The following is a 25,883-nucleotide window of genomic DNA, read 5'->3' as shown; positions in this document are numbered from 1 at the left end:
AAGTGGCTGTGTGGCAGTGAGAACGGCTAATGGCATTTCGATTTGCCATTACAAAGCGTACTTATATGTTCCATTTTTAAACTTTGCCTTATATTGATTTGTTTTGGATACCCAAATGGAATCATAACGTACTAGCTGTCGCCCTCGAACCTGTCTGCGCTGCGTTAGAAAAAAAAAACGTTATAAGTAGCCTATGTGTTCTTCCAGACTATGTTCTACAACCGTGCCAAATTTCATCAAGATCAGTTGAGCCGTTCTGGAGATACCTTCAAACAAACATCCATCCATCTAAACATTCGCATTTATAATATTTGTAAAATTAGTAACTTTCTTTCCTGGGCCTGATGACAATTGCTTTGTTTCAATTGTTTTTATTTTTTTATTTTAATCGTTCATAAAAAGCTGACCGCATAGTTTTGTATGTGCTTTAAACAAAGATTTCTGTGATATTGTTTTTTGTTTACTGATATTATAAATGTAAAATATACAACAGTAACTGACATTCTGGTAACTCGGTCTAAATATAAACAATAAGCTTTTAAAAATTACCTGAAGAGTTTCTGACACTTTGGAGTAAGTGCTAAGCTCCATTTAGAGCATACTGGGTCGCGACCTCGCCTCGCCGCGCTTCACTCAGGTAGTGCTCAAATTTAGACTCCTACAAAAACCTGGCTGACATTTTTTACTTAAAAACTACTATGTAAGCCATTTAATAAAAGAAAAAAATAAAATTCTTACAAGTGAATAACATCTTGTCGTATTTATTCTAATCTGGTAGTCAGGAATATTTTTAATGTATCTATTAACTTCTAAATTATTTATAAACTTTCATAGCTTTATCGAAAACAATTGACGATCAATTTGTGACTTAAAAAAAAAAATTGTCGCTCACGAAAAATGATTTATTTTTAACATGGTGTTAGTAAAAAGCTGGAGATTTTGAAATCTGAATCGGGTTGAGATTCATTAAATACGTACAAACCGCACGTCACCGTGTGATTGACGTCTTATAGGAAATCCAATGCAGTTCCGCGGTGCACACTCTATTAACAATATGTCAGGTAACGCGTCTCCATTGCAACAACTCCATTGCAGAAAATAATTATAACAGGCAGTGAATAATTGAATTGTGAAATAAACAGAATGGTATGTTATAGTTACATTATTTTGGTTTTTAATATAATTTCAACGTCCTTGCATATCAATAAAATCTCAAATAAAAAGCTCTTTGTCAAGTAAACACAGATAAATAATTACGTGTCTTTTTGAAAAGTGTTTTCAAACACCCTAATATTAGGCAGACCAAAATTTAAAGCTTGTACAAACACTCGAATGTATTGCTGGTATTTTAAATGCGTTCCCAAAGCAAAGAACTGACAATGGGAGTGCAGCAATCAGAGCACAACGATCGACAGGTCTTTGACCAGGAGAGCACTCCTGCCGCTCCCACGGGACCTGCCGCAAACACCACGCTCTTCAGTGCACACGACGCGCTTTACAAAACGTCGTTCTTTCATACGCAGTTTTTTATGTTTGGCTTGGATTTTACGCAGGAATACTATGTCTTCTACCCTTAAGTACATGTCTAAACTAAATACCCTTTAAGTCCACTTTTAACTTTCTTATCATTTGGATTCATAGGCGTATACTACACAATGGCAGTGGTCGGTCCAGCGGTGGGCTACGTGCTCGGTGGCCAAATGCTCAACATCTACACGGACTTCCCAACAGTTGATTCTGATACGTAAGTATTTATTTTTACTTTATAACACTTTGCCGATGCACTAAAAATAGGTGCGAATTTGAAAAATAGTCACACACCGCACGGGTATTATCTGTTGCGGGCGGTTGTTCTCGTATTTTAATATTTCATCTCGGCAGCGACGGGGCTTCATTCAGCCAACTTACCCTCTCGCTTTCATCTCATTGTGATCCCGGGCAACTTTTCAGCCGAATTAATTCCACCGTTTCATATACTTCCACGGCTTCCGGAACGAAATATGATTTTACGCGTAGCCGAGCTCTCGACGAGCTCTTTGATACGGTTTCACTTTTAAATGAGTCTAACAACTTTCCGATAATCAACGGGTTTGTTTACGCCTGTTAGCTGACGTCTCCCCAGCCCTGGTTGATTCTTTTACCTCAAGCATACCTGGTACTTTTTTATTACATTAATATGGAGCCATAATAATATTTCATCTTTTTAAAAGTGCAGGTTGATAATTGTTATTATTACATAAGTTGTGTTTCTTAACGCAAAATCAATTCTCGTTTCCTCATTGATTAGGCGTCTCCACAGTTAGTTATCCGGATTGTTTGTGTAAGTGCTATCCAAATAGCAGCCGATCGACTTTGGACAAATAACCCGGAAGTGTTGGGAAGTTTGGATCCCAGCAAACCCTCCAATTATCATACGAAAACGACTTTAATGTATTCGACGGCAGATATTTCAATAGTCGAGGCCGTACCGCCCAGCTTCTACAACATTACTGTCTATTGCTCTAGACAATATTGTTCTGCAATTTATGCGATCCTGGTACTTCTTAATTAAATCCGGATCGTGGCTGTTAAAACTTATTGGATTGTTATTGTTATATCTGACTCTGCTTTAACCGCAGTTAAATAAAACCAATTGTTTTTAATTATTTCGTACAAAATGGAATTGTTACTTCCGTTATATCTTTTTGTATTGATAAAATTCTTTGATTTTAACTTCAAATTTGGACTTTTTCAAATCAATTTCGACAAACCTTTATTTCTAAAAAGCGTGAAATCGATTCGTATTTTATCAATATTTTCTTAATCAAATACAACTTGTTACGGCATTAAGGATCGGCATCACGCCGCAGAGTTCTGTGTGGATCGGCGCTTGGTGGGTGGGCTTTCTTCTGTCGGCTCTGCTCTGCCTCGCCGTCGCCTTACCGCTGCTCGCCTTCCCCCACGAGCTGCCAGGTACGTTACCGTCACAGTAATCACATGAGTATGACTGCGACTGTCAGGAGTAACTAACTTGGATATTACTAACTTATAAGATGAAGGCGGATAATGTTAACTACCTAGATAGAATGTCATATAACTTCGTTCGTCTAGATAAGAAGACCATTCGAAATAGTCCAGATTACTCGATAACTTCCTATTGAAAAATAATTTACGGTTCAGCACCATTTTTATTCATTAAAAAGTAACGTACACCGAATAGTTTAGTATTTTATTGTTATATTATAAGTCTAGTTAAAGAGTATAAACAGTGACTGTATTTGTAGGCGCGGCAGAAATCCGCGCGTCCAAAGTATGCGAGGCGCACGAGGGCGCGGCGTCCAAGTGCGCGGCGTTTAGCAGCCTGCGCGAGCTGCCCGCGGCCGCCGGCGCCCTCATGCGCAACCCCACCTTCGTGTTCCTCAACCTGGCGGGTGCCAGCGAGGGCCTGCTCATCTCGGGCTTCGCCGCCTTCCTGCCCAAGCTTATTGAGAACCAGTTCGCCGTCAGCGCGTCTCACGCTGCTTTATTGTTAGGTAAAACAAAAAAATAATGCACATAAAATGTATGCCAGGACAAATTCAAATTAACCTAGTTGTAAGAAATTTGTGTACAGTGATGGTACCATGGTTTGTGTGACCTGCTTCTCCTCAGGAGTGATAACAGTGCCGGCGGGTGGTGGGGGCACATTCGCCGGGGGGTGGCTGGTGAAGCGGTGGCGGCTGGCGTGCGCGGGCATCATCAAGCTGTGCGTGGCCGCCACACTGCTCGCCGCACTCTTCACCTTCTCCTTCGTGCTCTCCTGCGACGACTACCCTTTCGCCGGGGTCACCGTCCCCTACAATAGTCCCGCTATTTCGGGGTAAGCTTGTACTCCATAAAGTTCATTTTCTTTAATGTTCTATTATGTGTTTACTCTTTGTTAAACTGTCGTTTAGAGAGGCATTTCATCTGTAGTGGGACAAGTATATTATGATGTGTTGTATAAAAGGGCTCGTCGACAAGTGCAACGCAACGTATATTAGCTAACAATGGAGTCATCGCGGCGGCCGACACGCGCCGCTGCATTTGAATACGCGATAACAGTCGCCGACGCTCACGGCCTCGCGGCCGAAATCATTGTGTGCAATCGCCGGTCACAATCACTTAAATCAACTTCATTCATTTATTATTCAAGTTGCATTATCTTTAAATATATCGATACTAGCTTTTGCCCGCGACTTCGTCTGTGCAGAATAAAAAATAAAAAAATATCTCATATGTATGTGTGTTCACTCGAGTCCATGTTCAATATCTGTGCCACATTTCAATAACATGTGTTGAACCGTTGTGGAGTTATTGAGTAAATATGTATATCAACGTATCCCGTAGGGACCGTAACTGATTCCTGGAACAAATATAGCCTATGTGTTCTTCCAGACTATGCTCTACCTCTATGTCAAATTTCATCGAGATCCATACAGCCGTTCTGGAGATATGTACCTCCACACAAATATCCATCTATCTTAACATTCGCAATAAGAATAGGACGGAATATAATTGTTCTTAAGGAGTTTAAATACAGAATCTAAAACCGACTTCATTACTGAAGATAATGTGTATTGAACAGAGACAGCGTGCTATTGGCGCAGTGTAACTCTGAGTGCGGGTGTGAAGGTGCGCCGTACGCGCCGGTGTGCGGCCGCGACGGCATCGTGTACTACTCGCCGTGTCACGCCGGCTGCCGGACTGTCTCGCGCGAGGGACCCGCACAACTCTACACAGACTGCACCTGTCTCAACAACACAGGTGGGGACCTGTATCCTGTGCTGCTGCAGGACTGTCGCTTGCCAGATAAACATTTCCATAGAGCACAACTGTCTGCACCAAACTATTAACGGCATCTCTAGCTTTTTGTTCAATGATGAAGGTTGTCCGTCCTAGAAGAATTAATTTCTTTCCAGAAGGTAATTCTTCGTTGCCGTATGAAGCGATCAACAGCGCGTGCAGCTCGGCGTGCCCATACTTGTGGGTGTTCGTGTTCCTCGCCTTCTGCGTCATGCTGTTCACTTTCCTCGCCACCATGCCCGCGCTCTCCGCCACACTGCGGTAAGAATCCACTCCTATATTCTTTACTTATTTTAACTTTGTTTGTTGACCTCAGCTTTTTACTGCAGTTGTGTACGAGAAGACCAGCGATCTTTCGCGCTGGGCATCCAGTGGATCAAGGTGCGGCTGCTGGGTACGATCCCCGCGCCGCTGCTGTTCGGTTTCCTCATCGACCTGTCCTGCTCGTTGTGGGAGCCCGCTTGCGACTCCACCGGCGCCTGTCTGCTTTATGACAACTACAACATGAGCAGGTAAAAAAGATGGCATTGGTCTTATGCAAGTATCCAGGCCATTAAAATTCTCGATAACACTACGCCATCTTACCTATAGTCGCCAAAATCTTAACAAATTCATTTCATTCAATTTCAAAATATATATATATATATATATATATATATATATATTTTACACTCTATCTATTTATTTATTTATTTAAGAAGAAAACCAACAGCGTATCAGTTACAAAAATTACATCCAGTACATATAAAACAAAGCAAGGCCAATAATAGGTTTTCCAGTAAATTTTTCTTTGAAATAACAAAATGATGTTTTACGATCACATGATAGTCACACATACACAGTTTTACACATAGACAATTGGATAAACAGGAGAGAAAAAATGAAAATAATTAAGTAAAACATACATACACACACACGTACGAGAACAATCAAATAAATTTGTAAAAAATATTAAGAGTTTTATCTGTTATTGTAAAGGATAGATTTTTGGATTTGTGCTTTAAAATTATTTTTTGAGAGGTTAAAGATGTCTACGTCGTTGAAATAAATATTATAATTGTTCGTAAGTCGCGTAATGGTGTTGTTGGCTGCATAGTTGGTGCTGTGCATAGGTACATGAAGTAAAGGTGTATGACGAGTTCGACGTTTTGGTACACAATATTTGATTTTACTTACTAGTTCCTTACAATCAACATTACCGTGTATAACATCATATAGTAGGCACATGTCAAGTAAAGTACGCCTTTCTTCGAGCGTCAATAATCCGTTGTTGTGGCATGCTTCTGTGTAAGATGTGGCACTTTTTCGTTGCCGGAAATTAATGTGATTGATAAAGATTTTTTGTATTCGTTCGATATTCTTTTTATATACAGCGGCGTGAGGAGACCAAACAGGACTTGCGTATTCTAATGTACTACGAACGTAATTTTATTGCATATTTTCATTGATTCCAGGTATATGTTGGCGCTTGCTCTAGTTGGCAAGCTTTGCTCGCTGGTGTTCTTCTTCTTAGCTTGGTGGTTCTACCGACCGCCGGGTGGTAAGAGTGGCAATGGCGTTGTCCCCGCTATAGACTTGCTCGTTACTGACAAACGTAATGGCACAAATGGACCACACACTATATCAACAGACAACGGTCTCAGTCTCACGCCCGGGATACTCAATGGTGTATCTCACGCTAATGGATATTGTAATGCGGCGTTAGAATGTAGTGACCATTTATAAATCAAGGTAGAAAATACTGGTATCTAGTTATCCGGTTCATTAGACAGAATGATGTATCTAGTATTTGTACGTTGTCATTATACGTTTTATTTTAGATTCAGTAACAGATATTAATTGTTCAATTTAAAACAGACTGACCGAATTTGAGAAGACTAAAAAATTATATCTCTTGAGATATTTTCGATTATATTCGAATACTTTTAACAATTTCAACAAAAATAAAAAACCTTGTTTAATTTTTAATAATATATGCCATAAATGCTTTCTTAATACATATACTCGTACATATAAAATGACAGGTCTATATAGCGCTATACATAATATTTTAATGGTCCTTCGAGTCTGATATATGCTGTTTATGAAGTTATTAAAAAATCAAAAGCATTGTACTTTCAACATAGCCCGTATATTAAACACTAAACAAATTAAGGCAACTAGTCCGTCAATGTTTCACTTGTACTATGGCAGTGTAACACAAGCTTATATAAATAAAGGTTGAGGTTATGTTTGTTAAGTGAATAAGGCTAGTGCGCACGCGCATCACTCCTAAGTATTATTATTAATATTAATGTTTTTTAAAATAGAGTACAATCGTGAAGGCACAATTTTGATAAATATATTTAAGATTTTCCATTTTTCTCTTTGGTGTACAGCGTTTTTTTTATATAAATTATTTGTTGATTTTTATTAAAAAATTAATTTTGTAAATATTTTCACAATTATTATTATAAGTGTATTTTCGGTTAAAGACTGATTGTTTGGTAGTATAACAACATTAGAAGTTGAAATACGCATTAGTTTTAGATAATAATCTAGATCTTTTGTAAACCGATATTAAGGTTTACTTGAATAATTCAGATATTTTCGATCGCATCATAATAAAAAACTCAATTTTCTAACAGTATATTTAAAATGTAATTTATCTTAAATCAAACATTAATGTTTAATGTTTTTGGACATTTTACAAGTTTTGTAATATGTACAATTTAAATTAACCACCATTATAGATTTTGATGTTGTACAATTTTACAGTTAAATTGTTTAAACTTTCTTGAGACATAATAATGAATTAATTAAGAAGGGCTTAACTCACGTGTGATCGTCCGGTGACGGCACCGACTAGTTTCGGACCCGTCGAGAGTCAATCTTCAGGGTGAGTGACCCGACTGAGTTAATGGTCCGAAACTAGTCGGTGCCGTCACCGGACAAATATACGTGAGTTCATCCGTTCTTAATTAATTTAATTTTACAGTTATTAATATAAATAAAAATTAAATCATTCAGAAAAGTCGTTTCATTTTTCAACCCTAATTTTCTGTAAGATTAAAATCATATTAAAGCAAAAAGTTGTACTTTAATATGATTTTAATCTTTAGATTTAGTTAAACTGAAATTGCGCAGTTTGGGCATACATTGCGCAAAATGTGCGTAAAGTGCTCACTTTACGTGCTGTATTTGTACATTAGGTGTGTTTAATTGCATTGTAAACTAGTACATTCTAAACAAATATGCAAATTATTTACTTCTTAGAACTCTTGTTTAAATATAAATTGAATAAAGTGGTATATAAAATAAAAACCTTTTAAAAAATATCAAGCAATATATTTCAACATTACAAAATTACAACTTAACAAAGTGCATTCAACATTTCCTTAGCGACAGTAAAATGTACTCACAATTACACATTAGGTACCTTATTCATATTTATAGAGATATTCAGAAGAACTTGACACCTTGGTTATCATCAAACTCTATCAGCTCACATCTTCCCTTCACTTCTAAAGCCTTTAGCGCTTTAATTAGTACATTCATATCTAATCCGTGGAACTCTGAAAAATAAATTAAGCATTAATGTTATCTTACTAATATTATAAATGCGAATCTATATATATAAAAGAAAGTCGTGTTAGTTACACTATTTATAACTCAAGATCGGTCGAACTGATTTAGCTGAAAATTGATGGGGAGGTAGCTTAGAACTAGGAGACGGACATAGGAACTTGATCTTGTGTGCATTTTTTTTATTCCGCGCGGACGGAGTTGCGGGTAAAAGCTAGTGCTTAGATAGATGAATGTTTATTGGAAGGTATCTCCGGAACGGCTCAACGGATCTCTATGAAATTTGGCACAGATGTAAATTATAGTCTGGAAGAACACATAGACTACTAATCAAGTTATTTTTAATTTAACGCAGACGTAGTCGTGGGCGATAGCTAGTGTAAAATAATTTAGAAATAACTTGGCATGACATGGCATGTTGGAAATAAGAGTAGCCTACTTTTCAACAAATATATTTTTAATTATTTTTAAAACATGCAAGTAACGGAAACTACATTTTATAATATCTCTATGTCTCTTTGTATTAACTATTCTTGTTACATTGAGGTAAAACATCTCGTTAATCAAATGGGATTATTATAATTAAATTTAAAATAACATAAATTAATATTAACCTTCACCGACAGTATTGTCACCTTCTCGTATTTCAAATAATGTGCATACAGTATTATTTAAGCCATTACTACTGGCCCAATTGTACAGCATGTTACCCCATTCGTCCAACGAATGCCAGTACACTTCCCAAACATTTTTACTTTTATCAACAGGAGCGGCTCGTCCTGTTTTTCCCATTTCTTCTAATATAATTAATAATGATTCCTGTGATAACTTTCTATTTATAGTAGCATTATTAAATAGTGGACAGTTCTGTGATTCTCTTACATCTATGGTCGATTGTTTTGTTGTTTTAAGATAGTCTGTTATTAATTGTTGCCATGCTTCTAGTTGTTTTGCTCTTGTTTCTGCATGTGGTTGAATTCTGAAACAATACAAAATGGATATTAACTAAATTAAAAGAACAAGTTTCATAATGGATAGATAATTTTTGTAAATGTATTATCTTCTTTAGATTTTAAATAAAACACTAAAAACTTATTCCATAGTATTTGGATCTCTTAAATGCATATCTTTGGAAGGTAAATAAACAAGTTTTAATTGTCAATCTTTTGCACATAAAAATAATGTCTATTCTAACATGATACTTACAAAGTTATTTTGATGTTAAGTCAATCTTTGCATATATATCAAGCAACTTTTTCTCCGTTTCACATCTCTTATGTAAGACTTTAGCGGGTTTAGGCTCCAAATCAGTTACACCCAATTTGTATGACATCTTTCTTCCCCCTACAGTTACTTTGGGGTATTCATTATTAATATTTGTTGTGAAACTTAACATTATAGAGCAATCCTTAACTATAGCTGATATTAGAGCTAAATATAACGGATCCCAAGTTAAGAAAATCTTTCGGTGATCTGCATTTAATAAATCAAGGTTTTGTGTTTCAATTCTTTTTAAAATTTCCTTCACATAATCTACTTCGTCACACATGTTTGGTGTATATATAAAGTTTTCTGATAATCTTTGTAAATCCAGTAGTTTATATAAAAATGTATTATTTTTCAAATTGTTACCATCTCTACAATGTTGGCTCTTAGATATGCTATTTGTTTCAACAGTTGGCAACACTGTTATGTCTGATTTACCATCGCTGAGTAATATTTCAATTACAAAGTCTAAAAATAAATTCACAGATTTTCCAAACATATCTACTTCATTTAATACAGTTTCAAAATTATTGTTTGATATATTTTCTTTATAAATTACATTGGCATTTTTAAAAAATTTAAAATTATTCTGTGGATTATCTATTAAACTTTTTAATGCAAATTTCATTCTGTCTGTGTCGCCAGAAAAAAGATCCAAAGGGCAATAATTACTAATATGTTGAATGTGATTCTCACTTAATTTTAGAAATTGTTTCATACAGTAATAACATTTTGAATATCTTTTTAAGCTGTTTGCTAGAAAACCTTCCTTTGGCTTGATCTCTATGCAAAAATTATCCGCATTAGAGGTGACCATCGTTAAGTTAGGTGCCTTGATTGCAGTTGTCATTATAGATTTATATATTCTATTTTTAGGTCGAAATTTGTGTAAACTTTTCGTCAGCTCTACAATTTCCTCTGAAGAAATTTCAACGATTTCTTCCTGATATTTTTTATCAGAAAATATTAACGGGATCATGACTGAGTTAACAAATTCAACTGATTCAGATATATTAAATTTTTTAGTTTTACAGTCTTCTTTTATGAGACGTAAGACGTAATCACTATTCAATATTTGAAGAACGATGTGGACATTCCCTTCGTTGATATATTTCCAAGGATGTATGCAAAAACTCATTTCGAAAAGTAATAAACACTTGGTATTGGCAATGAAAATAAGTTTACTTACGTAAAAAAGGGAGGAAAGTTATACTGCCACGGCCAGGTTATCTCTGCCATCTCTTAATAATTAGGTTACAAAGTTTTTGTATTCCACTTTAGTGTACAATTTAATTTTTTAATCTTATTTTATCCTTCTTCAACAATTTGCTATTGCCTTTTTGTCATATGATATTGACAAATCATATTATGATGTCATACTTCTTTGACATTCAGGCTGTCAAAGTTAATTTCGCTTAATGCAGTTTATTGCATTGTTCAGAAAATTTTGGTTGTATATTGTCCCTAAGTTCTTCTATTATAAAATTCTTTCAAAATATTAAGTATTCTGTTATCGAAAGTTAACTTAACTAAATTATGCCAAACGAATAGCCAAAGAAAACGCAAATCAGCAGTTCGGTGTTATGGCAATACAATGTTAGTTTAGTTTATGGGTGTGACATTGACAATTGACATTGACAAATCGAACAATATTCATCTTTGCCCCTGCGATCTGCATCAAAGGAAGGATCTTTAAATTTGCACATATTTTTTATTTAAAAATCTGTCCTCATGTGCTAGTAATAGGGTAAATTGATATTGCAATAACTTAGTCACTAGAAATAAAATGATTACGCTTAATAGGAAATTTAAGAAAGAAAACCCTGAAAGCACGAATGGTGTTACCGTAGATGTACCCAAAAGGATATCGGTAAGAGATAAATTGCTAGTCAAGGAGGTGCAAGAAATGAACGAGAATCTTCCTACGACGTGCTCAGTGCATTTTGAAGACCCGAACGTATTGAGCGAGTTCATTCTGACCGTGACCCCTGATGAAGGCTACTGGCTGGGGGGCATATTTAAATTCAGTGTTTTCGTCACCGAAGACTATAACATGGCGGTAAATATACATTTTATTTATATACATCGTGGCTTTATTTTCTTATAGTTGGAATTGCGTCTATATATCTAAACATATTTATAAGAATGTCTTAAGTTTATTAATTGGAAGATTTGAAACAAAAATGAGTATACTCAGCAACATTGATGTTTCTATCTTATTAAAGTGTTTGATGTTCAACTCTCACATATGATATTAATTGAAATTAATCAACACTTACTATGTTTTTTATAATTGCAGCCCCCTAAAGTGAAATGTTTGACAAAGTTATGGCATCCCAACATCAATGTTGATGGAGACATTTGTCTTTCTCTGCTGAGGCAGACATCTATTGATGAACATGGCTGGGCACCTACAAGACGCCTAAAAGATGTTGTGTGGGGTCTCAATTCACTTTTCACAGTAAGTATACCTTCTTTGTTTATTTTTTAACTTTACTTTAACCAATTTTTTCTGCACTATCTTTTTTAAAGTGTACTTAAGTAAGTTAAATAAACATGGTGATGTGTAGAACTGTGCTTGAATAAGCTTTATTATTAAAAGTGAAACAATAATAGTAAACAAATTTATATAATGCAGTAAATATGTGCATTGTTCATAACAGCAGATACATAATTCAACAATGCTCTTGCTAATTCCTTCTTTTATTGCTAAAATTTAGGTCTCTGTGTTAATATTTATCAGGCTGAGCAGAGAAAGTCATACACTGTTCCACAATGTATTCATTTTTATGGTAACCTTAACAAAGAAACACTTGTTTGTGATATAGTAATTTAAATTTATATAATTTTTCTACATGATGTGTTGTCTATCATATTAATTACTATTTAATAAAATAGAATATTAACTTTTATATTAGGCTAGTAAGTTAGATTTTTATTTAACACTAGCTTTTACCCGCGACTCCGTCGGTGCAGAATAAAAAATAGAAAATGGGGTAAAAATTATCCTATGTCCGTTTCCTGGTTCTAAGCTACCTGCCCACCAATTTTCAGTCAAATTGATTCAGCCGTTCTTGAGTTATAAATAGTGTAACTAACACAACTTTCTTTTATATATATATAGATGTACGCAGTACTGACTTGTTATCATCTAAAATCTAAATTAATTGACTGCTTAGAAATGTGATGTGTATTATAATAACCTGTGTAACTTCTTTGATGTTTCCAGGATCTCTTAAATTTCGAAGATCCACTCAACATAGAGGCTGCAGAGTTGTACAAGCAGAATAAGAAAGAATTTCAAGTGAAAGTACAGGAGTACATTGCAATATCGAAGGGGAAGAGATGAGGAATGCATAACCAACAATCACATCCAACTAAGAAATAGCGGAACTGATGATTAACGGTTATTATACATTATGATATAATTATTAACACTTTTAGTGCCACAGACACTAAGTTCTCTTTGGTATGTAGAAATCTTTGTGGCATTGAATGTGTTAATTAATTTTGTAACATTAATTGATGTTTAGGTTTCATTTAAAACCGGTACTGCGGTATCCACTGCATATGTCAAATGAACAAAATTTCTTTTGTGTAAGTGAGTTTCTTTATGCGTTAACTTGAAAATTGTATTGAATAACAGTCCATTGCAAAATACTCTTCAAAATGTTTTGTAGTTTCTTTTCTATGTATGTAAAGACTGATTTATATAATCAAAAATTATTTTATTTTATTAAATTTGAAATAAAGTAAAGCACATTTTGGTTATTTAAAAAAATAATTCATACTTGTAAAAGACAAAACACTCAGAGCGATGGACTTTTTATTTTTAGAATGATAAATTGAGATATAATAAAAAAAACTTATTTATATTAAAAACTCGCTTTATTAAATTTGATTATTTTTTTATTTGTGATATTTTACAATGGTTGTAGAAGAGCAATGGACTGAAATCTGATATTTGCAAAAAAATCACTTTATTATGTTTTTATTTCTGTAAATTGCATTTGATTAAGAAACTTTAAATAATAAAGGATTTTATGAGAAAATAATACATATGTATGTATGTAAATGTATACATATAATTGAAATATATATTCCACAAGTTACTAATTCTGTCCCAATTCCTATAAGTGAAATGCATATAACAATAACATAGCAGAAAGTAAATAGAATATATAATTTTACATAAAAGTAAATAATTATGTAAATGTTATGTAAGAAATTAAATACGAAATTAGATATTTGAAAACTGTGCTTTTTTATCACAAATGTCTTTTTCATATTAAATGTATTTTGTGTTTGCAATATAATATTTAATGGCATAATTCAAATTTGTATATAAAGTATATTGTAAAAATTAGTTTTTAAATAATGAATTTGAAAGAAGTTTTTAATTAGAACAAGTAATTGTTACACATTGTATGAATTAGCTAAAATACATTTAATAAACAATTACATGGCTCAGTTTTTTATGTGAAAATGTTTTGTTTTATTTTTCTCACATTTTTACAACTAATTCACGGTTAATCCCAAAATTTCTTTGCACGAAATAAAAAAAAAACAGCCTAAGTAACACCCTCATATATCAGCTAGCGTACAAAAAGTCCCGTCAAAATCGGTATATAGCGGTTTCGGTCAAATATTTAAAAAAAATGAAAATTGCTTATAACGAAGTTCGCGAAATATGATTTATTTCTAAATTACATACAGACACTGCAGTTTCATTATTAATAAAGATTTTATGTTAGTGAATCGACCTACGTATTTACTTCAAAAATCACAATAGCATAATATTTGTTAATGAGACTTGTATTGACATTTTGTTGTCTCTGTTTTCCATAGATAATGTGTGAAATGACAATCTGTCAAAAGTCAAACATTCGGAAAAAAGAAATAAATTGACATGAGGGTTATTTCAATAATAAAACAACAAATACAGCAAATCTCCATTTATTGCATTCAATAATACTGAAGCAATTAACCAATAGAAGTTAAATAAATAAATAGTACAAATTCGTATAAATAAATTAAAACTAAATTGTTCGTTATATTTTTTCGACTAGAATTTTTATGACAATTTGTTTATGAATTGTTAAGTATAAAATTGTGTTTTTATTGTTTGTGTTACAACTTGTCAGTGAATACTTAATTAGCATTAGCATATATTGATGACCAGTGAGAGTAAAAATAAATTGTTAACATTTAAATTCCATTCTTTTCAAACATTACCATAAATAATCTATGATTTTTATAATAAACTATCGTTTGAACAGCATTTAATAATTTGTTCTGGTTTAACGGTGAGAGGTGATGAATGGTGAGTGAGTGGTGAGCGGTGGTCAGTGGCTGGAGAAGTTGGTGAGCAGTTCCTCCTGGATGCTGTTGGAGCGCGTGAGATGTCGCGCGGCCACCTGTCCGAATGCCGTCGCTACGGTGTCAGCTTGGGACGCTTCCCGCGCTTTCTTCTCGTGATATTCCTCCGAGAATTCCTGTATAAATAAAAATAAGTAGTATATTAAATATTTTAATTATATAAAGTAGTAAGCGATGTAAAAAGATTGCTTACCTTTAGCCTGTTGCCGAGGAAGACGGCTCTCTCGCGTTTCTTGTGTATGAAGTCTGATTGCGCGAGCCAGCGGTGCTCGTAGCACTCCTCCGCTGACGGCCGCTTCAGGGGTACCTTCTTGAACACGAACATCAGGAACCGCGTGGCCTCCTGACAACAAAATACACCAGTTACCATGGTGACAACACTGCTTGACAGCCTGAATGTCTGGTAGTGCCATATGCCAAGGTGCACGGACCTGCGTGATCTCCTTGTAAAGGTGCTCGAAGCGGTAGCGCACGAAGGAGATGTTCTGTTTGGTCTCCGAGTCATCTGCGCCGCGGAAGGGCGAAGTGCCCGACAGCATGATGTAGGTGAGCACGCCCAGCGACCAGATGTCGCTCTGTGGGAACGCCGGCTCGTCGTTGATCACCTCGGGCGCTGGAAGAATACATGTCACAAACATATATTGTAATTGCGTAGCGGGATAAAACATAAAATGTCAGTCAGGTAATTACGATAAACACGAATTTACCTTTGTATTCCAATTCGCCCACTTGTGGCACGCTGGTTCCTAGCTTGGTGACTCTGTGCGCCGATCCCAAGTCGATGAGTTTGACCTGGATGGCCCTCACCGAGGACATGACCACGTTGTCGGGTTGCAGGTCGAGGTGGCAGTAGCCCCGCCAGTGCAGGTACTGCAGCGCGTCCAGGATCTGAATGACGATGGTCGCGACCATCTGTTCGGTGTAGTCGTGCCGACTCGAGAGATACGTCAGGATGTCGGCTCCTTGTAGTTTTTCTAATATGAGCGCGGCCACCGGCGACCCGGGAGTCTGGTAGGCGCCCAGCAAGTTAGATATCCTCTCGTGTCTGAGCCTCCTCAAACATTCGAATTCCCTTTGTACTTGAATCTCTGTTTCCGGTCGGCATTCCAAAATTTTTGCGACCACGACGCTATCGTTGGTCTTGTCGATTCCTTTCACGACTATTGAGAACTTGCCGCGCCATAGCTCCGATATGAAGCTGTACCTCTCGGTGAAGGACTCGCTCGTGTCCCAGTCTTTGGGCTCGTTCTCGGCGCCGTAGTCCAGTCTCGGTTTCTCCTCGTTCAAGACGATCTCCTGTCCGGATTCCGTCAGCTGCTGCAGGTGTTTCATGGCTTTCGTGACTTCTATTTTCGCGGCGCCCGCCTCCTTCGTCTTCACCAGGTTGGTCGGGATGCCCTTGTCGCTCCAGCCGATCCTGTTCCTCGAGGCCAGCCTGAACTGGTAGCTGGTCTCGGGCTGAAGGCCGCGCACCACGAAGAACTCGTGGTCGATGTTCTCGGCGACCGTCTTCCAGTCGACGCTGTCGCCTTCCTTGTACTGCAGGCTGTAGCACAGCACCGGGGAGTTGCCGTCGTACTTCGGCTGCTTCCACCTGAGCAGCACCTCCGTATCGGACAAGTCTGCGACCGTGGGGCTGTCGGGGGCGTCGGGGCTGGTGGCCTCCACTATTCTCGTCCTCGCCACGGTTTGGCCGACTTTATTTCTCGCTACAACTTTATAGAACCCGACGTCGTGATGCATCGAGGGGTCGAATTTGAGCGTGGAGCGGCCGTCCTCGTCCTCGATTATCTTGATGCGCTGTCCTTCGGCTATGACCATGTCGTTCTTAAACCACTGGATGCTCGGCTTGGGATCTCCCACGGCGTAGCAGGAGAGCTGGGCGGGCTCGCCCTCCCGGATGGGAAGGATCTGCGGCTTCTCCCGGAAGAAGGGCAGCTGTCCGTCCTTCTTGGCCTCCATGAGGGCCTGGGCCTCCGCGTAGCTGTCGAGGCGGGTGCCGAGCTCGTGCCGCAGCCGGCGGATGGTGTAGCTCTCGCTGCCGTAGCGGTTGATCCTGTCGCGGCGCTCGTCGTCGATCTCCTCGTCCATGATGTCGGTGAAGCGACGACGTTCGCGGATGATTGGAGTCTGGGGAAATATTCAAAGTATTAATATCATAATAGCATAAACGTGTGGTGTGCGGCGGTAATGTGCGTGTGCGGCTCACCCGAGGGTCGTATGCGTCGTGCACGCTGAGGTTGTAGGCGGGCGAGCGGTCGCAGGCCACCTTCATGTACTCGCGCAGACGCACAGGGAACTGCGTGTCTCGCAACTGCAGCAGGTACGTGTCCGGCCCGTTCTGGTAACTGTACACACGTGTACCGTTAGCTATCTCGTATTTAGTTATATTTTCAACTCATCGTATTTAAACTATCAAGTTTGTGCCCTTGTACTCACTGGCTCTCGGAGGTGGCGGAGACCTCCCAGTCGGGGTGGTCCCAGTGCGGCATGCTGAGGTCCGGAGCGGCGCGATCCCGCGGCTCGCGCTCCGGCGATCCTGTACATCATGTTCATCGACATATTGAATTAAATTGTTGACGAAAAGTTACAAAGACTTGCGATTACAAAACAAAAAGAAAAGATACCACGATATTCAGGTGTGTATATCTCTCCGGGTGGATACACCATCTTGGAGGGATGGTCGAAGGCGCCGGAGAGCGGCCGGCGGCGGAACCATGTCCGGCATTGTGCGTTGCTGATCCAGTCCCTGAGCAAAACGTGAACAACAATAATTTAAACGTAAAAACAAGCCAAGATGTTCATATGGAGCTTCAATAACTATGAGTCGTTGAACAGTGATAGACTTTCGTATAAACGAAACTTTAACGTGATGGAAGATTTCAAAGTAACTAACCTGTATAGGTTGTAGTAGTTCCGTAGTCTATCCGTGGTGATGAGGAACTCGTCGTGGTAGATCTTGTCGGCGCGCGTGAGCCAGGGGTGGTCCAGTGCGGCGCGCACGTCCATGCGCTGGCGCCAGTCCACCACCAGCAGGCGCGAGATGAAGTCGCGGCACTCCATACTTAGTCGCGACCACCACGACTCGTCGTGCCACGACCACGAACCGTCTTGAACTCTGTCAGTTAACGTGGCTCGTTAAGTAACTGTTCAATTTCATTTTTCGGATAAAAACTAGTTTTTCCAAAGCTTTATATACCAGCGAAATAGTATTGATCTTACGGACATGCTAATTTCTACGTTTGTTAAGTGTACTCCTTGGTTTTTATAACTTTTCTACGAAAAAAACGGCGTATACCTGGTGAGGGTCTCCCTGTCGTTGTGTCCGCGGAAGGGCGAGTGTCCGCTGAGCAGGATGTAGGTGATGATGCCGACACTCCACATGTCGGCGGAGAAGGCCACGCCCTCGCCGCGCGCCACCTCGGGCGCCACGTACTCGGGCACGCCGTACTGCAGCGCCGCGAGACGCTCCGCCAGGATGCGCCGCGACAGACCGAAGTCGCACAGCTTCAGCTCGTCGCTACCCGCGTGCGACAGCACCAGCTCGCCGATCTGTACATTGTTTATAGCACATTTATTATCCTTTTTAATAATAGTTAGTAATACTCATATGAAAGAAGTTACTGACGGTGAGTCCGAGATGCGCAATGTTGTTGTCGTGCATGTGACGCAGACCGCGCAGCAGCTGCCGCACGTAGCCCGCGATCTCGCGCTCCGTGTAGCCCTGGCTCCTGCACATACAACACGTCATAGCATGTAGTACGACCAACATAGTCCTTCGAGTCGGATAATTTATACATTTTATATTACATTTAATAATCTATATCAAAAATGGCAACTCTGCTGAAAGGATGGTTCATATTTATAATCCTCATCGCTGACTTGACCAAGTAATCAAGATTTAGCTTTGAAAATGGTCCTTCGAGTCGGATAATTATCTGTTCTGGGATTGCTCATGTAAGTTTAGTTGTCAACCTGAGGAGGCGGTCGCGGACGAGCTCTCCGCCGGCGGCCAGCTCCAGCACCAGCGCCAGTGTGTGCTCACGCTCGTAGGCGTCGTACAGCCGCACCAGGTGCCGGTCGCTCAGCAGATTGAGGATGTCCAGCTCGTTCTTCATGAACGGCTTCAACTCCGAGTGTCCGTGCATTATCTTTGCTGCGTAGTTGCGACCTAAAAAAACATTATTAGTGAATAGTGTGTCGCGGTATGTGACAAGTTCAATAGAAAAAGCGAATACTGGATACCGGTGAGTCTCTCCGCAGCGTGATAGACAACTCCCTGCACGCCGCGGCCCAGTTCGTCGCCGATGTCGTAGAAGTCCCCAAAGGGCTTGCTGCTCGGCTTCACACGTGGCGGGTGCTCGCGGATTCTGGGCAACAAAAATATACACATAGTTATTTGAATTTACTTTGACTTGACTATATTGGTCCATTTATCCAAGTTATAAGGGAATCTACCTGGTGGAATACTCGTGCTCGCTCTCCTCGACGTGCAGCATGGCGGAGGAGCTGACGGCGCCGGCCACGTTGCGCGCCGACACCGAATATAGACCCTCGTCCTTCAGGATGGCGTCGTGGATCACAAGGATCACCGTGTCCGGCTCAATGAACTGCATCTGATTCGAAAAACAATTACGTATCGAACTACTCTACTCTTAAGATGAAGTGTTTAGGTTTGTTTCAAAAAGAGACACCATGAATAGTACCTTGATCCTGGTGCTGGGCGCAAGCGGCTGCCAGTCCTTGTACCACTTGATGTCGGGGTAGGGCACGCCGGTGAGACGCGCCTCCAGCCTCGCCGTGCGGCGCTGCAGCACCACGGTCTCCTGCGGCCGCGTGATGAAGCGCGGGTACTCGGCCAGCTCCAGCCGCACTCGCTGCCGCGCCTGACCGTGCTCGTTGGTCGCCACCGCCTCGTACCAGCCCGCGTCGCGCTCCAACATCCTGACACACACACACACGATCTCCGTCAGAGCATCCTCGACAAACATCGCACCGTAAGATATGAGTTAGTAATAAACTCACTTGTTAATGAACAGAGTGGCCTGTCCGTTCCTGGTGTAGCTCCAGTCGTACCGGCCGCCGATCTCGATGGGCTCGTCGTTGAAGAAGTACGTCATCTTGGGCTTGGGGTAGCCGTACACGAACCAGAAGAGGTTGGCGTTGTGGCCCTTGACGCCGTACTGCGCGTCGTGCTCCTGGCGCAGGAAGCGCGGCGCCTGCGCGTGCCCGTCGTGCGGCGGCCGCTCGATGTCGAAGTCCCGCGGGAAGTAGGGCGAGGTCTCCGGCCGGAAGTCGATGCCCGGCTCCAGGTAGGGCACGAACTTGGGCGGGTCGGGCTCCAGCCGCGCGCGCTGCGTCACCGCGTAGGGCGAGGGTTCGCTCACGCCGTACTTGTTCTCGACTCGCACGCGGAACTTGTAGTCCCGGAAGGGCTCGAGGTTGCGGATGTCGCAGACGCAGGAGCGCAGTCCGGTGCGCGCCGTGAACCAGTCGCCGTCCGGCATCTCGCACATCTCCACCTGCACATGTCATCCATTGCGTTATCATTACATTAACTTGGCACACGTTCACGGCAAGGTGAGGTAAACCTTGTAGGTTTAGTTACCTGGTAGGTGACGGGGAAGCGCGGGCCGTGCGGGATGGAGGGGCGCCAGGAGAGCGTGAGATGGCGGTCGGCCATACGCGAGATGATGGGCTTGTCGCTCAGTGGCATGGGCACACCCGTCTTCTTCATCTTGTCGAACTCCGAGTACTGCTCCGAGATCGGTCGCTTACTCGAAACGGGTTCGAGCGCTGCGCGACAACATAATATCATGTTTTGCATTTATACCGTTAAATCGTGAGAGACAAAGCTGTATAACTGTACTCACTGTCGTAAGTGAGGTTGGCAATGCAGGAGTCCTCGCCGTGAGGGTTGTAGATCCTGCAGCGGTAGGTGCCGACGTCGCCGTGGTCCGCGCCGCTGATGCTGAGCCGCAGCAGGCCCGTGGACTCGTGGTCCATGCGGATGCGCTCGCACGGGAACAGCTTCTCGTCGTTGCGATACCTGCAGCAAAAACGGGCAGCTCAGTCGGGGAAAAATGGTCTCGAGCATTTAATATTTAGCAATGTCAGGAACGTAAGTTTTATCAGAAGGAAGCGTCAGCAGAGACTTACCATTCGACTTCAGGTTCGGGCGAGCCGGTGACGCAGGCGGTGAACTTGACAGGCAGACCGCGCACTATCTCCGCGTCGCCGATGCGCTTCAGGAAGGACGGCGGCTCCGCGCGCTGCTGGCGACCGCTGCGAGTACATACAAAAAGGCATTGAACATAACGTGTAAAATCATTTACATAGATATCGTAGTGAACTAGCTTACATTTTATCGACAACTTCCAGTGCAGCTTCGCAGACGGCCTCGCCCTCTTTGTTCCTGGCCACGCACTTGTATGTGCCGGCGTCGTCGAGCACGAGGTCGCGCACGTAGAGGCAGCAGGCCTCGCCGTCGCGCTTGATGCCGTACTTGTCTCCGGCGGTGAGCGGCCGCCCGTCCCGGTACCACGACACCTCGGGCGTAGGCTTGCCGTGCACGCGCGCTGAGAACTTGGCGTCCAAGGACGGCAACTGGAGGGACAAATGGTGGTGTCGTTGTACAAAGTTGGAAATGTATTGAAAAGAAGAAAGGCAGTCGTATTGATATTTCGAAGTAACCGCTTACCTGCTGCAGGTCGGTGAACTTCTGCGAGAAGGTGGGCGGCTGGAAGACCTTGCGCACGTTGACAGGGGCCTCGCTGCTGTCCTCGCCCAGCGGGTTGCTGAGCCGCACCGAGTACACGCCCGCGTCCGCCGGCACCACGGGGTTGATCTCTAAACCGACCTACAAACATATTTCTTTTTAGACGTGTCTGAGAAAAAGAGACTTCTGCATGGAATTTTAAAGTTTATTTTTTATTTTATATTTATTTTATTTTTTATTTTTATTTTAAAGTTTATTATCGTACTTAACCTCAAATTATCCCTTTAAGTTGCTCATACATCCTACTATCAAGATAAAATGTCTGTCCGTGCGTACATTAGATTTATGATTCTAGTAGTCCCGCTTACCCTCTTGCCATCACAAGTCAGCAGTAGCCTCTCGCTGGGTATGAGCGGCTGGCCGTCTTTGGTCCAGGCCACTTCAGGCACGGGGTTGCCCGCGAAGGGCGCGCTGAGGGTCAGGGGCTGGCCCTCGTCCGCCGTCGTCTCTCGCAGACCGTGCACGAAGCGCGGCTTTTCTTGTGGCGACGAGTCATCCTCGCGACCTTTAAAACAATTTCAAGCATACATTACAAATTTATTCGGTTTATGTTTTTAAGAATTATTGCAGTAGAAATTCCGAACTCACTGGCAACACTGAGCTCGGCGGTGCAAGATGTCTCCCCCTTGTCGTTGGCCGCGATAACGCCGTACTGTCCGGCATCCGGCGCCTTGGCTTCGGCTATGAGCAGTGCCACCGCACCGTCCGGCTGCGTCACTACTCGGATACGGGTGCCGTCCGGAACTATCTCTTGACCATTGTGTGTCCTACAATTAAATATAATTTTTAAATGTATTTTTAACAAGTCTTGTCTTTCACCAAAATGATCCAAAATGGCTTTACCATTTGATGACCGGCGGTGGATGTCCCAGCACTTTAACTTCCAGTTTAGCAGGGAATCCTTCGATGACCTTGACGGGCATGAGCTCGGCGACGAAGGCGGGCTTGCGCTCCTTCTGCAGGACCTCGACCTTGGCCTTGGACTCGACGTCGCCGAGCTTGTTGGCGACAGTGAGCGCGTACTGACCCGCATCCTCCGGCCGGCAGCTGTCGATGCTCAGACCGATGACGCCGCCCGGCTGGTTGATGAAGTTGACGGCTTGCGACGGACGGATCGGAAGACCTGGTGGAATGTTATGATATGTTTAACATAGATCTAGAAATTTGGGACCGCTAGATAACGAAAAAAAGTTTACTCAGTATTTCTTTTAGGTTCGTAATTATTATAGAAAATACAATCACATGAAAGTTAAAATTTTCAAATTTATCTGTCACGTACCGTCCTTGAACCACTTGACCTCGGGTGCGGGGAAGGCCATGACGCGCGCCTGCAGCTTGAGCGGCTGACCCACCACTGCTTTCACATCCTCCAGCGGCTCGCTGAACGACGGTTTGCGCGGTGTAGCTGCAACGAGGATTCAATTTATTACAACTTATCAAAATTTTTGTAATCTGTAGCTTTAGCTGAGAATGTGTCTGTAACCACTCACGGTTGACGGCGACGGCGCAGAGCGCTGAGTTCTCTCCGTTGGGGCTGGTGATGACAAGTTTGTACGCGCCGCAGTCGGCGGGAGTGACGTGCTCTATGCTCAGCCTCACTGTGCCGTCCGGCAGCGCGCTCTGCTTCACGCGCGAGTCCTCCGCGGCCAGGGGGGCGCCGTCCTTGTACCTGTAGCATTTCATTGTCAGCATATGATGTCTCGTACTTTACATACACACAATTAAATTCGTCTACTTCTTAGGATTCAATATCATTGGTAAAACGAAGAATAAATATAATTTAGCTTTAGTTTTCCACCTAATTTCGTTGTGATCGACATGACATTTCAGTAAACGTCTTCGATTGTATACGGGGAGTATGAACAGTTACCATTTGGCAGTGGGTATGGGGCTGCCGTCGAGCTTGGCCTTGAGCTCGAGAGGCTCGCCCTCGTCGACGTCCTTCTGGCGCTCCAGCTTGTGCGCGAAGCCCGGCGGAGTCTGCGCCATCGAGATCACAGCCTCGCACTCCGCCTCACCAGACAAGCTCACAGCGCGCACCACGTACTGAGAATATACACCCCACAAATGTTATATAGATAAAATAAAAACGAAACCTATATAATAAGAGGGAGTATGACACGAACCTTGCCAGCATCGGATGTATTAAAGTGTTTGATCTCGAGCTCGCTGTCGACCTGACCGCCGACCTCCGTGGTGACGGTGTGGCGCTCGTCGTTGACCACCTGCTTGCCGTTGACGAACCAGCGCACCTCGGGCTTGGGCACGCCGTCGCAGCGCACCTTCAACGTGCAGTCCGCGTAGTCCTTCACCGTCTCCTTCTGCAGCGGCTTTGTGAACACCGGCTTGTCCGCTGAAATGGTTAATTTTATTTACAAAATACCGTAAAAAATCCTTACCCTACCATTGGTTAACAATTTATAATCAATAACTTACTGTGAACTGTAAGCTTAGCTTGTTGCGAGGCTTCCCCGATCTCATTCTTGGCGGTGACACTGTACACGCCGGCGTCCTCCAGGGTAACCTTCTTCACCACCAGCTTGTGCGTCTCCGAGCCCTTGTCCTCCTCTATATCGATCTTCGACGACGGCTTTATGACGTATCCGTCTTTGCTCCTGTACAAAATTATTATATCAGAGCCAATTTTCTAGATAGCCATTTATTTTAAGCTTACAATGACAACGAACAGAATGAAGGTTAAAGTCAGACTGCTATTGATAATTACTACAAACCATTGCACTTCAGCGATGGGGTTGGCCTGAATCTTAGCGATGAAGGTGGTCTCCTCGTACGGCATGGCGGTGACGTCCTTCAGGCCCTCAATTTCCGGCCGTAGCAGAATGTCGAGGCGCGCAGAGCTCTCGCCCACTCCGTACTTATTCTTTGCTTCAATAGTGTACACACCGGTGTCCGCGTGACGACCTGAATATTTATTGAAGTTGAACTAATTAAGATACATACTGACAAGACTAAGTTCTAATACGAAAAGAAATATTGTAGCATTCTTAAAGCGCTATCTTCTTTCGTAAGTCGGCGATCCTTAGGTTAACCTGTATTATTGAGAAGCATTCCTGTCAAAATCTTACCAGTGGGAATACGAAGAGTGAAGACGCACTCCTTGAGTCCGTGTTCGATGTCTTTGCTCTCAGCGTCGATGAGCAGCGTGGCATCTGGGGTGAGCTCGTGCCCGTTGAGCAGCCAGGCGACGTGCGGCAGCGGGTCCGCCGTGCACACCGCGCGCAGTGTCACCGGCTCGCGCTGCATCACGCGCTGTGCTTCCAGTGGCGTCTTGAAGATAGGCTTGCGTAGCTCACTCTCAGCTGGATAGAGAGAATAGTATTAACCACATATTGTGAACTAGGTACTAGGATTTATTTTTAAAAGGCTGGTAAGTTGGTTTATAAAACTTCAACACCTTAATACTTGCTATTTCACAACCTTAGTAACGTAGTGGTAACATTGTCGAGTTACTCACGTTTCACAGTTATTTCTGCCTGAAGAACATCTTTTCCAAGATTATTGCTGATCTCGCACTGCCATTTGCCGGCGTCTCCGAGTTCGGCCTTGTCCACTTCTAGTTTGTACAGGTCTCCATCGTTGGTGATGCGGATCCTGGCATCTGGCTTGACCTCTTTGCCATCGTGCAGCCAACGCACCGTTGGCTTCGGCGAACCACTCGCTTCCACAGTAAACACCAGAGGTAGGGATTCGAACACACTGCTATCTTTCATGCTGCTCTCTTTCAGTTTCGGTGGTGCTGAAATATTTACAACAGTTTATTGGATTTATTATTTTAATACATTTCAATTTTGCTCCGTACAGAGAAGAAGGAATAAATAAGAATGTTGATAGATGCGATGAAATTTTAATGGCGTGCAAGCTAGAACCTAGGAAATAATTTAAAAAGTCTAATTAAAGACTTTAAAAATTATGCTCGTAAAGACTGAAGCACGTAAAATCGTATAAATATGTACAAAAGAATTTAATGTATAGAAAAGAAGATACAGTATTTTCATATTCATTGAAGGAAAAACACCTTTACATAATAACGCAGAATAAACAATATATTTGTGTTCAATACGCATATTTACAG

The 25,883-nt window shown here is 41.7% G+C and overlaps 4 protein-coding genes across 5 annotated transcripts in view; 2 read left to right on the top strand and 2 right to left on the bottom strand.

The window, feature by feature from the left end:
- The window catches only part of LOC106710467 (solute carrier organic anion transporter family member 4A1), a 36,646-nt gene extending 30,102 nt beyond the window's left edge, over positions 1-6,544 (top strand). The window contains exons 7-14 of the mRNA XM_045683106.1: positions 1,642-1,744; positions 2,831-2,952; positions 3,264-3,512; positions 3,631-3,838; positions 4,586-4,764; positions 4,920-5,064; positions 5,133-5,315; positions 6,258-6,544. Of these exons, the coding sequence (XP_045539062.1) occupies positions 1,642-1,744; positions 2,831-2,952; positions 3,264-3,512; positions 3,631-3,838; positions 4,586-4,764; positions 4,920-5,064; positions 5,133-5,315; positions 6,258-6,528 (1,460 nt within the window). The 3' untranslated portion in view covers positions 6,529-6,544. The remainder of the gene's footprint in view (positions 1-1,641; positions 1,745-2,830; positions 2,953-3,263; positions 3,513-3,630; positions 3,839-4,585; positions 4,765-4,919; positions 5,065-5,132; positions 5,316-6,257) is intronic.
- Positions 6,545-8,142: 1,598 nt separating this feature from the next.
- LOC106710474 (vacuolar protein-sorting-associated protein 25) lies at positions 8,143-10,974 on the bottom strand. 2 transcript variants are annotated; one of them, XM_014502539.2, is made up of 3 exons: positions 10,823-10,974; positions 8,982-9,346; positions 8,143-8,357 (listed from the first exon to the last, which is right to left on the bottom strand). In XM_014502539.2, exons 1-3 carry the CDS (start codon positions 10,870-10,872, stop codon positions 8,245-8,247), a joined length of 528 nt encoding a protein of 175 aa, XP_014358025.2. In that variant the 5' UTR covers positions 10,873-10,974; the 3' UTR covers positions 8,143-8,244. The 2 variants fall into 2 exon arrangements, with proteins under 2 accessions (XP_014358025.2, XP_045539228.1); XM_045683272.1 differs by lacking the exons at positions 8,143-8,357; positions 10,823-10,974 and adding an exon at positions 9,574-10,807 and having other exon boundaries at positions 9,265-9,346.
- A 306-nt stretch (positions 10,975-11,280) lies between these two features.
- On the top strand, positions 11,281-13,265 carry LOC106710477 (NEDD8-conjugating enzyme UBE2F). The gene is made up of 3 exons (XM_014502541.2): positions 11,281-11,692; positions 11,933-12,094; positions 12,863-13,265. The coding sequence occupies exons 1-3, from the start codon at positions 11,420-11,422 to the stop codon at positions 12,980-12,982; spliced, it is 555 nt and encodes a 184-aa protein (XP_014358027.1). The 5' UTR covers positions 11,281-11,419; the 3' UTR covers positions 12,983-13,265.
- A 1,486-nt stretch (positions 13,266-14,751) lies between these two features.
- The window catches only part of LOC106710470 (obscurin), a 56,609-nt gene continuing 45,477 nt past the window's right edge, over positions 14,752-25,883 (bottom strand). Inside the window, exons 29-59 of the mRNA XM_014502530.2 lie at positions 25,266-25,547; positions 24,877-25,110; positions 24,523-24,712; positions 24,227-24,405; positions 23,917-24,143; positions 23,661-23,836; positions 23,281-23,459; positions 23,070-23,195; positions 22,634-22,913; positions 22,379-22,557; positions 22,099-22,295; positions 21,713-21,871; positions 21,374-21,618; positions 21,172-21,297; positions 20,886-21,061; positions 20,621-20,808; positions 20,038-20,534; positions 19,719-19,956; positions 19,471-19,628; positions 19,258-19,382; positions 18,988-19,183; positions 18,641-18,743; positions 18,311-18,564; positions 17,909-18,130; positions 17,640-17,761; positions 17,452-17,551; positions 17,222-17,360; positions 15,720-17,142; positions 15,444-15,625; positions 15,206-15,355; positions 14,752-15,128 (exon numbers count right to left, since the gene is read on the bottom strand). Of these exons, the coding sequence (XP_014358016.2) occupies positions 14,979-15,128; positions 15,206-15,355; positions 15,444-15,625; positions 15,720-17,142; positions 17,222-17,360; positions 17,452-17,551; positions 17,640-17,761; positions 17,909-18,130; positions 18,311-18,564; positions 18,641-18,743; positions 18,988-19,183; positions 19,258-19,382; positions 19,471-19,628; positions 19,719-19,956; positions 20,038-20,534; positions 20,621-20,808; positions 20,886-21,061; positions 21,172-21,297; positions 21,374-21,618; positions 21,713-21,871; positions 22,099-22,295; positions 22,379-22,557; positions 22,634-22,913; positions 23,070-23,195; positions 23,281-23,459; positions 23,661-23,836; positions 23,917-24,143; positions 24,227-24,405; positions 24,523-24,712; positions 24,877-25,110; positions 25,266-25,547 (7,202 nt within the window). The 3' untranslated portion in view covers positions 14,752-14,978. The remainder of the gene's footprint in view (positions 15,129-15,205; positions 15,356-15,443; positions 15,626-15,719; positions 17,143-17,221; positions 17,361-17,451; positions 17,552-17,639; positions 17,762-17,908; positions 18,131-18,310; positions 18,565-18,640; positions 18,744-18,987; positions 19,184-19,257; positions 19,383-19,470; positions 19,629-19,718; positions 19,957-20,037; positions 20,535-20,620; positions 20,809-20,885; positions 21,062-21,171; positions 21,298-21,373; positions 21,619-21,712; positions 21,872-22,098; positions 22,296-22,378; positions 22,558-22,633; positions 22,914-23,069; positions 23,196-23,280; positions 23,460-23,660; positions 23,837-23,916; positions 24,144-24,226; positions 24,406-24,522; positions 24,713-24,876; positions 25,111-25,265; positions 25,548-25,883) is intronic.

The sequence above is a fragment of the Papilio machaon genome, chromosome 2 (genome assembly GCF_912999745.1).
Source record: "Papilio machaon chromosome 2, ilPapMach1.1, whole genome shotgun sequence".
In the NCBI taxonomy this organism is placed as follows: Eukaryota; Metazoa; Arthropoda; class Insecta; order Lepidoptera; family Papilionidae; genus Papilio; species Papilio machaon.
This window is presented reverse-complemented; position numbering and strand designations above follow the sequence as displayed.

What these genes read in the sequence shown, in the direction of transcription:
- LOC106710477 (XM_014502541.2), top strand. Translation starts at nt 11,420, where the DNA reads ATGATTACGCTTAATAGGAAATTTAAGAAAGAAAACCCTGAAAGCACG. An exon ending in CCGAAGACTATAACATGGCG is followed by an intron (nt 11,693 to 11,932) that starts GTAAATATACAT and finishes TTATAATTGCAG; the next exon opens with CCCCCTAAAGTGAAATGTTT. An exon ending in GTCTCAATTCACTTTTCACA is followed by an intron (nt 12,095 to 12,862) that starts GTAAGTATACCT and finishes TGATGTTTCCAG; the next exon opens with GATCTCTTAAATTTCGAAGA.
- LOC106710474 (XM_045683272.1), bottom strand. Translation starts at nt 10,771, where the DNA reads ATGAGTTTTTGCATACATCCTTGGAAATATATCAACGAAGGGAATGTC.